The 15,177-nt window shown below is 34.2% G+C and overlaps 1 protein-coding gene across 1 annotated transcript; it reads right to left on the bottom strand.

Annotated features, from left to right (window-relative positions):
• Nucleotides 1-5,035: 5,035 nt before the first annotated feature.
• LOC132737231 (uncharacterized) lies at nucleotides 5,036-14,531 on the bottom strand. Its single transcript, XM_060724492.1, has 3 exons — nucleotides 14,023-14,531; nucleotides 9,660-9,866; nucleotides 5,036-5,971 (listed from the first exon to the last, which is right to left on the bottom strand). Exons 1-3 carry the CDS (start codon nucleotides 14,402-14,404, stop codon nucleotides 5,346-5,348), a joined length of 1,215 nt encoding a protein of 404 aa, XP_060580475.1. The 5' UTR covers nucleotides 14,405-14,531; the 3' UTR covers nucleotides 5,036-5,345.
• Nucleotides 14,532-15,177: the final 646 nt, after the last annotated feature.

Here is a 15,177-nt window from a genome sequence, read left to right as displayed (position 1 = left end):
CGGACAAGCTTTTGTGTATCTGGCAATACACAGAAAAAAACACCTTTTTATCAAAGGGCCATAACTCGGCCAAAAAAACATTCAACCGGAAAACCCGTGCAATATGCGCAAGGACTTAAGCTACAGATCAATCCTGTAAAGTTTCATTGAAATTGCATTAGTGGTATAAGAGAAGTAGTCTGGACAAACTTTAAAAATAAAAAATATTAAAGGGCCATAACTCTTACAAAAATCATTGAACCGAAAAATGCTGACAATATGCACAACTAGATTCTAGACTTGGTACTGATCATTCCTGTAAAGTTTGGATGAAATTGCACCAGAAGTTTATGAGGAGTAGTCCGGACAAGTTTTTGTGACGGACGGACAGACGACGGAGAAGAGATCCCTATGTCGCCACTACTCCGTAGAGGCGACACAAAAAGTTACACCGCAATGGTACCTCTAAGTTGTATTTGTTTTGTTTGCACAGCGTAAGCGTAGCTGTTGAACGTCTGGTGTCATTTTCTTTATATTCGTTTGTTTTTCGTGTATATCATGCTTAAAAACAACATGAAAGTTTGTCTGTACTCCGTAATTATTTTTTTTTATTCAGCAAGCATAAATGTATCAAGAAAGGCCATGATTTATAAATTGAATAAAATTTTCACTTCAACCAAGCCTATGATATTTAACTAGACAATTGTTACAATTTTCGCAAGTGTCATCCACTTCAGATGGTTCCTTTTGCTCAAGTAACAGGTAATATTCTATATTGAAATGTACCTGTATCTAGATTTTACAAGCCAGAGTTCCAGTATGCGATTTTGTTCGGCAAATCCACGATATAGCTAACAGAAACTGCGTTTGATCCGGAAGTGCAATGTGAAATTAACCGCACTTTTTGGTTGGACCCCAAATGACATCTTGTTCAAAAGACCTTAAAGATCTTACCAATTTTGTAAAGGACTACGTATTGATCGTTTCTGTAAAGTTTCACCAAAATCAAAGTGGTTAAGAGGGGGATATTTTAATGGCTTTTGTGCCTCCAGATGAGCCAAAATATAACAAGAAAATCAATATTGAGAAATTTGCAAAAGATAAAAACATTCAAAATCCAAGTAACATTTTACATGTTACGGTTTAAGACTGATTTGCAGAATTTTATCACCATATTTCTACTGCCTTACTAGGGCTGTGTTTGCACATCTTGACCACTTTTTGTAAATTTTCGTGGATTGTACGTATTGTATTGTATTTGGGAAAAGGCGTAAAATGAAACAAACAAACAAATCAAGTTGTGTTACTTTGGGAATTTAGATAAAATTGTCAATCTAGCCCAATATATATTCATGTCAAAAAGGTTGAAAGAAAATCAAAACAAAATTTTGATTATTCAAGATTTATTGAATTATAAAGTTTATTTTGTAAAGATATTTATGGTAAAGATCTAATCTAAGTGCTAGGCCTTTTTAAGTCAAATATGTTCGAGACAATATAACAACAACACCTGATATATAATCAGTTCAGTAACTAGTAATATTTCAGCTTTTTAACGAAATATTTCTTTCATATCATTTGCATATATAAATTATATTTGTATAGTAATACATATAAAATAATATAATAACAAATCATTAAAACTGATACAGAACTAGAAATGTGTCGTCACGCCATTGATGCCCCCGCATGCAACCAACATTTCAAATGCTATAATATTTAGTTCCAATTTGTTTGCACAAATTATTTTTTGTGTTTTAAGTTCAAAGCCCTTATAACTTTTCAATGTTAACAAGAAACATTTTTATACAAAGTTCATGGCACTGAAACTATTCAGTGTTAACCTTTTGTAATTGCATATTGAATATTTGTAGCCAAAATAATGGCTGCATACATTTCCACAAAAGTGAAGTGCTGAAACTGAAAATTGTTCTAACATTCAAGAAAGATAACTGCTTATTCCTAAGATGTATCTATATGTCAAATTTGAGTTGAATGTGTACAACTATTGGGGAGGTAATGAACGAAAAGACTTTTTTTCAAAGTTCAAGAGGGATAACTCTGTCAGCTATCATCAAACCATGACCAAATTCGAAATTGACCAATGCATTCTTACGACATATCCATATCTTTAATTTGAGTTGAATATGTACAACTGTTGGGGAGATAATGATTGTGAACTGAAAATTTCCTTTTTTTTTCAAAGTAAAAGGGGCATATCTCTGCCAAAAATCACCAAACCATGACAAAATTCGAACTTGACCTGGGCATTCCTTTGACGCATCCATATGTCTAGTTTGAGTTGAATGTGTAATACCGTTGGGGAGATAATGAATGGAAACTGAAAATTTTATATTATTTTCAAAGTAAAAGGGGCATTACTATGCTAAAAATCATCAAACCATGACAAAATTCAAACTTGACAAGCGCATTTCTTCGACATATCCATATGTCAAATTTGAGTTGAATGAGAAATACCCTAGAGGAGATAATGAACGGAAACTGAAAATTTCATATTATTTTCAAAGTGAAAGGGACATAACTCTACCAAAAATCATTGAACAATGACCAAATTCTTACTTGACCTGCGCATTCTTTTAATATATTCATATGTCAAATTTGAGTTGAATGTGTAATACCGTTGGGGAGATAATGAACGAAAACTGAAAATTTCATATTATTTTTCATAGTAAAAGGGGCATAACTCTGCCAAAAATCATCAAACCAAGACCAAATTCGAACTTGACCTGCGCATTCCTTTGACGTATCCATATGTCAAGTTTGAGTTGAATGTGTACTACCGTTGGGAAGATAATGAATGGAAACTGAAAATTTCATATTATTTTCAAAGTAATATGGGCATAACTCTGCCAAAAATCATCATACCATGACCAAATTCGACCTTAACCTGTATTTTATCATGACATATCCATATGCCAAATTTGAGTTGAATGTGTGCAACTGTTACTAAGATAAGGAACGGAAACTGATGATGACGGAGTGACAGAATGATGGAACAGGGTAACACTATGTTTAACCCTAACGTGATCTTAAAATTCATATCATGTAGTTACTTAACATGCAAAGATCATAAAATTTGATCAGCAGAATATCCACTTAGGGGAATGCATAATGTTCTTGAAAATGTTACACATGTGACTTTGAAACAAACAAAACAAGAGGGCCCAGAGGGCCCTGGATCGCTCACCTGAAAAATAGGTAAAATGGTCAAAGTGGAGCCCCTTTTCACCCCAGAAGCACAATTTGGAACAATTAAGGGACAGCTTAATCTGAACAATTTTGTATACTGTCACTAAGAAAATTTTTGTGTAAAATTATTTCAAAATTGAACCAGTGGCTGAGATTTTGTTAGGATGTTGTTTTCTTATTTTAACTCTGAAAGCCATTTATTAAACAGTTCAGCCTGTCACTGTTAGAGGTGAAATAATAAAAAGATGATGAAAAAAGAGAAGGAAAACAAACACTTGACCTGGCTGGGGATTGAACTTTCTACCTCCATCTCCTGGGGTGGAGCCAATTTTGACCCCAGGGCTTTTATTTGAACATAGTTGGCAGGCATCTACTAGAAAATGTTTTATGCCAAATATCTTAGCTCTAGTTTTTTTCTTATTTTCACAAGAAGATTTTTAAGTTTTTACTATATACATGTATTAAATAAGGTAAATCAAAGACCCCCTGTGGATGGATGTGACGGATGGACAACGGACAGTGGGCCATCACAAGGACATTGTTGCCCATGATGTCCTTCACCCTATATCTTTTGTGCTCAAAATCAAGTCATTTATCAGTCATGACCAACCTTCACATCAAGTCATAAGACTGTAGGTCAAAGTGTACTTTGTGTCAGACAAGTGACCTGATAAAAAACTAGAACTGCCACTATCATGGCGTGAATACCCCTGCATACCACTTTGTCAGAATCAACAGTGGCCATTTAGAGCTCAAGGACAACCTCCCTGCCAAATCTTAGGTTACTAAGCCAGTGCATTGCTAAGTTATGTATTCTACATGCTTCAAATGTGAAAATGTCAAAATCAATACATTGTGGACAGGACATTCTTTAGTAATTGAACAGAAAAGCTTTTGTTTTTGTCAAGGTCCCAATGACCTTGACCTTTGACCCAGTGACCTCAAAATCAATAGGGGTCACCTTATAGTCATGATCAACATCCATGCCAAATATGAAGACTGTGGGTCAAAGGAATCTAAAGTTATTGGGCAGACAATTTTTTTGAAGTCAAAGTCCCTGTGACCTTTGACCTGGTGACCTCAAAATCAATAGGGGTCATCTACTAATCATGACTAACCTCCATGCCAAATATGAAGACTGTGGGTGAAAGGAATCTTTAAGTTATTGGGCGGACAAGCTTTTTGAAGTCAAGGCCCCTGTGACCTTGACCTTTGACCTGGTGACCTCAAAATCAATAGGGGTCATCTACTAATCATGACTAACCTCCATGCCAAATATGAAGACTGTGGGTGAAAGGAATCTTAAGTTATTGGGCGGACAAGCTTTTTGTAGTACAGGCCCCTGTGACCTTGACCTATGAGCTGGTGACCTCAAAATCAATAAGGGTCATTAAATAATCATGACTAACCTCCTTGCCAAATATGAAGACTGTGGGTCAAAGGAATCTAAAGTTATTGGGCGGAAAAGTTTTTTGTGGTCAAGGCCCTGTGACCTTTGGTCTGGTGATTTCAAAATCAATAAGGGTCATTAAATAATCATGACTAACCTCCTTGCCAAATATGAAGACTGTGGGTCAAAGGAATCTAAAGTTATTGGGCGGAAAAGTTTTTTGTGGTCAAGGCCCTGTGACCTTTGGTCTGGTGATTTCAAAATCAATAGGGGTCATCTGCTAATCATGACTACCCTCCATGCCAAATATGAGACTGTGGGTCAAAGGAATCTTAAGTTTTTGGACGGACAAGCTTTTTGAAGTCAAGGTCGCTGTGACCTTGACCTTTGACCTTAAAATCTACAGGGTTTATCTGCTAATCATGACTAACCTCCATGCCAAATATGAAGACTGTAGGTCAAAGGAATCTTAAGTTATTAGGCGGACAAGCTTTTTGAAGTCAAGGCCTCTGTGACCTTGACCTTTGACCTAGTTACCTCAAAATCAATAGGGGTCATCTACTAATCATGACTAACCTCCATACCAAATATGAAGACTAAGGGTCAAAGGAATCTTAAGTTATTGGACGGACAAGAAAAAACCGACGGACGGCCGGACGGACAAGCTGATTCCAGTATACCCCCCTTACAACTTTGTTGTGCGGGGGTATAATAATACTAGATAGTCAATGCACCAGCACTATCTTTCCACACAAATATATCACAATCACAAAACATCTTCATCTGCTTCTATTAGTGGTTTACCACCTTTCTTGACTATCCAGCGCCCACCATAATCTGGAAAATGGTAAGGATCATACCTTATTTCTCCGTTCAATTGTCCTAATTGAATTTCATTTTCATATATAGCTTCAACCTTCTTATTTTCCAAATGTTTAAGAAAGTCAGCCGTAAATGATCTATCCTTGATGTGAGTAGTGATTCCTGTACCGAGTATTGGATGATTTACTGCAAGCCACAAAGCAAGAATTGTTATATATGATATCTCTCCTTTACTTTCAAAAATAAAGAAAGGTGGACTCTCCAGCAGAACATCATGGTCAGGATCATAGAGATAAAACAGAACATCTGTTTTTGACATACCTATGGTTGGGATCAAGAATTGTTTTAAATCAGGATTTATCTTTTTCTGCAGAAAGGCAAACACAATAGATTCTGCAATTATTTGCTGTCTATCACCAACTAAGGAATCACCATCTTTTACTTCAAATGGAGATGAAGTTGAATTTTCTTTACTGTCACTGTCATCAAATATTTCTTCATGATGAATACTTATTCCAACTCTTCTTCCAATAAGGATATCTAAACTTCCATGCCATACATTTTTGTTTCCTGTAATGTAAAATAAACATACGATGGGTTATCCAAATATTTGTGGACTTTCTTTGTTGTGTAAAATGTATTTGAGATATTGATTTGAAATTCTTACACTGCTTAGAAGAATAAATTACAAATAACCACAGAAAAAATCATGTTAGTAGTTTCTTATATTACAACAATATTTAATTTTACATAAACACATATCTGCCACAGCGGCTCACTCCAAAAAGTTATTGACGTCAATGTCATAATAACGTATACAACTTGTGCTTCAACGTTACGCAGTCAGTGACCGTTACTGCTTCACAAAGTAATGTCCATCGCTAATTTTTTATGCCACTTAAACACTTATGATCGTGAAACTTTATTTTCTCTGTTCGCCTACTGATTTTTTTCAAATGTTTTTGTAGGTGTCATTCCCAAAATACAACAAATTTTTATGATCGAGCAATTTTCTAATTTCTGCGTGTCCGTCATTTTCCCCTTGTGAACAATATCAGAGTCTGACGTTTCTAGCGATTTCAACAAAAATTAACGGAAATGACGTCCATAATTAAAAAGAATTACTTAAATGACATCATAGAAGAAACATGCGATGTTTACCGGGTTTTCTATGTTTATTTTTAGTTTTTTTAGCAAAACTATACGAAGACTTAACTGCGCTTTTCTACCGTGCGCCGGGTACCGTGTATGTGTTTATTTAAAAGCAATTTAAAATCATAATTTATTGACGCAATTAACTGTTCCTATCAAAATACAAATGTATGTTGATAATATTATACAATTTATGCTGATAAAATTCATTATAATACACGCTGACGTTCAAGAGATAATTAAAAAGTCCACGAATTTTTGGATAACCCCTCGTACAAACTGTTAAAGATCTAAATAAGAACACAGTACAAATATATATACACTGAGAAGTATGATTGTCAATTTTTTTTTATCAAAATTTCAATATAATTTTTGCCTGTCTTAAAAACCTAACTGCTCCTCTTCAAACAAGAATTTGTAACAGAGTTACCAACGTCCTCCGCCTCAGGGAAATTTTATATGAAGCATTAAATTGTGCGATTTAAAAAGATTAAGGTATGGATCTCAGGACTTTCAGTTCAAAATTACGATCAATGTTAGATCTGCAAATGCAACAATAAATTTATTAAAGAAATAAAGTGAAACATGGAATTTAAAAATCTACACAAAATAACCAGACACAAAATATACCCTATTACAGACTATGTTAATCTTTGACCTCCAAGTGTGACCTTGACCTTGAAGGTAGGTGACAAGTTGTTGCCCATGACACATCGTCTCATTATTGTGAACAATTGTGGCAAGTATTTACAAAATCCCTTCAAAGATAAGAAAGTTATGGACCGGACACGACATATACCCTAAAATAGACAATGTTGACCTTGAATGAGCAAGTGCAACCTTGACCTTGGAGGTAGGGGTCTGGTTGTTGCGCATGACACATCGTCTTATTATAACAAACATTTGTGCCACGTTATTTCAGATTCCTTTGATAGATGACAAAGTTATGGACCGGACATGAAAGTGTGACGGACGGACAGATAGACGGACGGACGTTCTAACAGGAGAGTAATAATGTGGCTACTCTATTGTTCTCTCTATTGTTCTTTTAAGCTACACAAAAGTGAAAATATCCACATAAAAGCATTACGGAATGAATGACATCAAAGAGAAAGAACAGTTACCTACTGTCCCTCTAGCCACATAATTACTGTCCTGTAAGTGCTGACGGACGGAGCCTACTTCTATATCGACCCTTTTGAAGAAAATAAAGAGACAATAAAGAGACTAGTCAGACCTCTTCCCAATAAAGAGAGAAACCACTGTAAGATAAAGTCTGACCAATTAAAATGCACCTTTCAATTTTTAAAAAAAAATTGACTTTGAAGGCCAAGATCAGTATTTGTCAACGTTTAATTCCTTACAAATGTAGAGTTATATGTCTGGTTTTATTGAAATTAATTGAGCAGTTTCCGAGATGGTCACAACAGCTGCTGCTGGTCACAAAAATGGCAACATGGTTGGATAGCCATACTTCCAGGAGTGGGGTGCCGGGGGTGTTGGGTGCTGAACAATTTACTGTAAATCAGCCTCATAAAGTGGCATGGAAAAGTTGGTTATGGAAAGGGCACAACAACAGGGAGAGAACTAGAAATGTGTCCATAGGACACGGGTGCCCCCACACTCCACCATTTTGTCAATCTAATGTCTCTAGGTCAATTTTTTTTTTTTTGGCTATATGTGCCCAAGTTGAAAACTTAAAATCTTTTATCAAGTAAAGGGCAAATACTTCAAATACTGAATAAATCCACAAGAAAAACCCCAAGGTGCATATTAAAGTACACATGACCAACATTCTTGTAAACTTTAAGGTTGAATATTGTAAATTTTTACTAAGTCAAGGGCAAAACCTGTAACAAGAGCGATCAGTGATCACATGTTTCGCCTCATGATGGCCAATTTCATGTTGGGACAAGTTTTGTGACAGACGGAGAAGTGATCGGGGTAGTGGTTACATAAATTCCTGTAAAGTTAGGATGAAATTGCCCTAGTAGTTTATGAGGAGTAGTGGGGACAAGTTTTGTGACAGATGGACAGACAAACAGTGCACAACTAGACTTGGTACTGATCATTCCTGTAAAGTTTTGATAAAATTGCGCCAGTAGTTTATGAGGAGTAGTCCGGACAAGCTTATGTGCATCTGGCAACACACAGAAAAAAACACCTTTTTATCAAAGGGCCATAACTCGGCCAAAAATCATTCAACCGGAAAACCCGTGCAATATGAGCAAGGACTTGAGCTACAGATCAATCCTGTAAAGTTTCATTGAAATTGCATTAGTGGTATAAGAGAAGTAGTCCAAACAAACTTTAAAAATAAAAATTATTAAAGGGCCATAACTCTTACAAAAATCATTGAACCGGAAAATGCTGACAATATGCACAACTAGACTTGGTACTGATCATTCCTGTAAAGTTTGGATGAAATTGCACCAGTAGTTTATGAGGAGTAGTCCGAACAAGTTTTGGGACAGACAGACGGACAGAATGACGGACAGATGACGGAGGAGTGATCCCTATATGTCGCCACTACTCTGTAGAGGCAACACAAAAATACTAAGTATATCCACACGAAAATACCAAGGTGCACAACTACACATGCTGAGCAACATTCCTGTAAGGTTTCATGACTATAGGTCAAATACTTTTTTAGTTATGTGCAACACAAGTCGAATTTCAGAAATTTTTTACTAATTCAAGGGCACAACTTCACATGCCATTCAACATTCCAGTAAGGATTCATGACTCTAGGTCAAATATTTTTCGAGTTACATGCGACACAAGTTGAAAATTGAAAATTTTTACTAAGTCAAGGGCAATTACTCTAAAATTACTAAAAATATCCAAACGAAAATACCCAGGTGCACAACTACACATGCTGATCAACATTCCTGTAAGGTTTCATGACTCTAGGTCAATTACTTATTGAGCTATGTGCGACACAAAAAGAGAACAGAGAACAAAGAGAACAGACGGACGGACAATGGTAAATCTAAATGCCCTCCCCTCACTGCATGACAATTCAGCCTGAAACCAGTATACCAAACTTATATCTTCGTTGTGCAGTGGGTATGTTTATAACTAAATAAATATAAATATGTTTTACCTATACTAGTGTCTCCATAATCTCCAGATATATGTTCTTTACAACAGTGGCATATATCACATTTACTTTCATAAGTGTCATCAATTACATATTGTTGATACACTGCCAATGGTGAAAGAATATGATGGGCCAACCTCACAGTCCAAGATGATTTGTTCTTGCATGTCTTCAACTCAGGCATTTCATATGACATTTTTTCTCCCAAATCTGAAACAAACATGTTTTTTTTTATTATAACTGCAGAGTTGTGATTAATATTATCATATCTAACATTATCTGCCAAAAAATAATTAATATTATTATTGTTAGCAAAAAATGCTGGACAAAGTGCTATGTTCCTTGAGAGTTAAAATTTACCATGCATCAGAAATTAACAAAAATTTCAGTAAGGGTTGATATTTGAGTCAGCTTATACCAACTTTTGATTATTTTATAGAAGTGATATACATCTTATATTTTGATAATACCTGGCAACTCATTTATAATTTATATCTTTAGAGTCCAGTTTTATTTGCCATCCAATGAAAACGCTGTATTTCTTAAAAATCCTGTGTATTCATTTTCATAGAAGAACAAAAGTCGATACTACATCAAATTTCGTTCAAAGTCGACTTCTATTTTTCATAGAACCGCATTTGTAAAAATAGTCATTTGCATATATTGAATATGTGTAAAAATAGGCATTTGCATAAATTGAATATGTAATTAAGTAAAAATGACGTCAAAAGGTCAACCTACATTAATTTTGCATTAATTGATACAGGATATACATGCAGTTCAGATTTAAGTCAATGTCTTGGCAAAAAAAGATTCAATTGTAAAAGTAAAAACCAATACAAAATGTCAATTAATTTTATTTTTATTAGGTCTTTATTAATTTGTAACTAAGAGGAAAGTCATGTGTGTCTATTCGCTTTCTTTTTTTCGGTAGACAGAAAGTGAAAGAAGACATTATGTTTTTGGAAAATACATAATGTGACCGCGTTTTAACACATGACATTAAGTGTATACATGTATAAATCATATAGATATTAGCAACTGAGTACAAATGTATCATTTGTCCAACTCATCAAAAATACTCAGACACAAACATATGTTTGTGTCCAACTCATCAAAAATTTTGTCGAATATAAATGTTTGAATATCGTACAAATGAAAACTTGCATTAGCCATATGTCGTCCCCTATATTTCCCAACTGAAACACAAGGGCACATGCGTTTTCGCGTGCAAAGTGATGTAAATCATTCAGGTAATTGTTTAATAAAGCGAACTGGTAGTGACAAGTAAAGTGAATATTAATGAGGCCAAATAAAGTTTGACACTAAATATGCTAGTATTCATCTGTAGCTGTTCTACAGAAATTAGAAACATTCTCCGGTCGTTTTCGCTCCCGTCGAAGTTTCCAATTTCTGTAGAACAGCATGAATGAACACTAACATATACATCATGGTTATTGTTGTGCTGGATACTACTTGTAAGCCCACTGCCCCAACGCCCACCATACCCATCCTTTTCAGGTCCCTCAATACATGAATTCTGGTCAGGTGGCTAAATTTGGCATCATTTCACCCCCCCCCCCCCAAAAAAAAAAAAAAAACTACATGTATATAAGTTTCACTTTTATTTTCCTCCCTTAAAAAATAAAGAAGTTATTATATTTCTTAAAGAAAATCCTAAGTTCAAAGAGAGATAAATCTGTAAATATTGCTTCAAGAGTTATGAACATTGTCACATAAAATGTAATTGATGATAAGGAATAAGTATTTGAAGTTTGAGGTAGATACCTTTAAAAATAAAAAAGTTAAAATAAAACATAAAATTTTTCTAGTAAATAAATCTAAGTTTATGGGGAGATAATTCTTGCAATATTGGCGCTAGAGTTATGAACCTTGTCACATAGGATGTGGATGATGATAACGTAAATATATTTGAAGTATGAAGTTGATCCCTTTAGAAATAAATAAGTTACAGTAAAAAATAATATTTTTTATGGAAAATTCTAAGTTCAAAGGGAGATAAATCTGAAAATATTGGTGCTAGAGTTATGAAGCTTGTCACATAAGATGGGGATGATGATAACGTAAATATATTTGAAGTATGAGGTTGATCCCTTAAGAAATAAAGAAGAAACAGTAAGAAATAGTATTTTTTGAGGAAAATTCTAAGTTCAAGGGGAGATAAATCTGAAAATATTGGTGCTAGAGTTATGAACCTTGTCACATAAGATGGGGATGATGATAAGGTACATATATTTGAAGTATGAGGTTGGTCCCTTAAGAAATAAAGAAGTATCAGTAAAAAATAGTATTTTTTAAGGAAAATTCTAAGTTCAAGGGGAGATAAATCTGAAAATATTGGTGCTAGAGTTATGAACCTTGTCACATAAGACGTGGTTGATGATAAGGAACATATATTTGAAGTTTGAAGTTGATACCTTAAGAAATGACAAAGTTATAGTGAAAAATATTTTACTGCACCAAATTTTAATCTAAAATCTGGACGCGGACGCCGGGGCGAGTAGGACAGCTCTCCATATACTTCGTATAGTCGAGCTAAAAAGTGAAAGTAAAACTCACAGGTGCATGGGGTCTAGGGGGCACTTGTGGCTGCTTATGCCAAATACCTTGGAATTTGGTAACACCGATATATGAGGTACCAGTATATGTTTACGGCCTTATCTTCAGCGTACCTGTCCTATGCCAGTATAAAAATGTGTACAATGAAACATTTACACTGTGCTACCTTAGTTACTTCGGTTTCATGGATCCTGTAGATCTATTCATTTTTTTGTGAAAGTTCACCAATTCAAAATCAAATTCATGAGGGAATGTTCATGCAATTTCATGTTTCAAAATGTGACTGTGAGTGGTCATTGAAAAAAAAGCATGAAGATCAAATCCTAAATTCCTTGAAGTCCCTGAAAGGGAAAAGAGTCAACTCGGCCCTATACCAACTCGGCAAGGGTCAACTCGGCCCACTTTACAAAAATATATAGGCCTATAACATATATAATTTACTTTGCTTTGCACATGTTTGTTAAGGTAAATGAATAATAAGAAATTTCTTATTATTATTATATAATTATACATTGTACCTCTGCTGAAATAAAGTATATTTAGAAAAAAAAGTTATTTATTTGTCTTGCAGATTCGAGAAAATTAATATAGACACAGGCACAATTATCGAACCTGGGAAGAAAAAATATGAACAGATTGATAAAATTAAGAGGATATTTTTTCGTTTGCGTGAAATATGGAATATATTTTCACGAAACATAATAAAATGCCACATATTTTCACGAGTCGGTACGGCATTTTATCATGTTGAGTGAAAATATATACCATATTTCACGAAAAACGAAAAAATAACCTTTTTATTTAATATCATTATCAAAGAAAAATGGTTCTGAACCCCCTTGCCTGCTACGCAACTGCAATTATACAGCGCGCAGTAATGTAAGTATCGTCTTGTTTTGCACGCGATATTTAGCGCTAGATTCTGACGTCACGTAAACAACTTTATAAACGTCTGTACAGCGTTAATGACTGAATTAAAGATATTGGTGTTCGGATTTATTTTCTTAGTTAGACCATTTTCTATCATTCTAGATAGTTTTCAAAACAAAATTCAACAAAAAAGTTGTTTGTATTTATCAGATTTTTCAAACAAAATGGCGAAAGAAGTCCCTTCAAATAAATATGAGTTTTGACTCCGCCCACTTTCATATTTATATTTCATATTTATTTTTAAAAAATATGAAATATATTTGACTGATATAGCACCATATTTCATAGATAAAATTAAATAAAACTTCATATTTTTTCTTCCCAGTACCTAACCTTGTGCCTGTGAATATAGATATAATACAAATGTGTTTCCTTAGATGCATTTTGTTTGTAAAGTAATTTTCAAAAAAATATTAAACAAAAACATGTTTACATAATAGCATAAGCTTCTAATTAATTGCAGGTGGTCACTAATCAAATTTGAATGAAAGAGTCAATCATAATTATCACCTAATTAATCGGTACATTGATTGATAATAATAGCCCATGACAATAGGAGTCCTTTGATGTCTTTTACCCATTTTTAAAATGGGGCCGAGTTGACCCGTGCCGAGTTGGGAATAGGGCCGAGCTGACTCGGGGGGGGGGGGGGGGGGGGGGGAGTATGTTTTAGGGCCGAGCTGACTCGGATTCCCTGAAAGTAGTGCCACCCACAAACTTTTTCCACATTAATATTCGGTCCCACTTATTTAAGGAAAGAAATTGCTGATCTTTATTATGTATTATTATTCAAAACACTTATTTTTCATATTATTAGATCTAATATTTATTTATAACACTTAATTATTTTTCTTACCTTCTATTTCCAGTAATAATGACAAAAGTTTTTCCAGTGCAATTTTTTCAGAGTGATTGTTAGGAATATATGATTGGTCGTTCAAATATTTCTTCAAAATGTTATGTCCATTTTGAAATATGTCAATAAATGGATATATCTCTTTGCTTGAATTGCTTTTCTTTTCTGCATCTTCATCTTCCATTTCAAAACTCTTCTTAGTTTCGCACGTTGCACCGGAAAATCCATATCTGGAACACAAATGAGCGTCACTATTTGTTATTTTAAGCAAACAAAAACAAAAGCGAGGACTTGATTTTAGTGCTTCTAATGCAGATTTCAAGCCATCTCTTTTCTCCAAACCGATGTCTGGAAGTGCAGCTAAGTTGATGTCCTCCGCCATTTTTTTCAAAATATATCTACTAACACAAAGGAACTTTATTAAAGCTCAAGTTGATAATTTAACGCAAATAACAAAGTTCTCGCTTATCTTTCTTGCAAATACATATTGTGTTCCCCGTGTTCACAAAGAAATGATCAGGATCAGGATCAATTATCATGATTTTATTTTCATTGTTTTATGTTACTAAGATTAATCGTGTTTTGCTAGAATAAAATTGTAAATATTTACACGGATTAAATGTAAAAAATTGCTGATTTGCAAAGAAACCAAACTATTTTGGGATAAAATCAACAAATAACAAAATAAATACAAAAATATTTGGATCAAAATAAGGATCAATTTTAGGATCAGGATCAATATTTGGATCAACTGTAAAATGCCCGCATCTTGCAAAAATAATAATAAATTTATTCTAAAGTTTCATGAACTTGCTATTGCAGGTCCAGTTTAATCAAATTAATATTAGATGGATAAACAATGAACATTATTAGAGTTTTTAAATTTGATCCTGATCTTGATCCTGATCCTTGAATCTTTATGAACACTGAATAGGATAGGTTAGGATACGGCATATGATCAGATTGTATTGTACAAGATGTACAGAGCATGTAAAAACATGTATTCCAGGCTTAATGAGGGACCATCCGACCTCTTTGTACGGAGAGTTCGAACCCATGACAGATCATCATTCATATCCTTAATAGATATAGAAAAGATGACTATACAGTGCAATTTATATTTATGAATATTCAATTACAATTAAATTGAAACTG

Source organism: Ruditapes philippinarum, unplaced genomic scaffold, assembly GCF_026571515.1.
Source record: "Ruditapes philippinarum isolate M1 unplaced genomic scaffold, ASM2657151v2 ctg2989_1_1_1_1, whole genome shotgun sequence".
Taxonomy (NCBI): Eukaryota; Metazoa; Mollusca; class Bivalvia; order Venerida; family Veneridae; genus Ruditapes; species Ruditapes philippinarum.
This window is presented reverse-complemented; position numbering and strand designations above follow the sequence as displayed.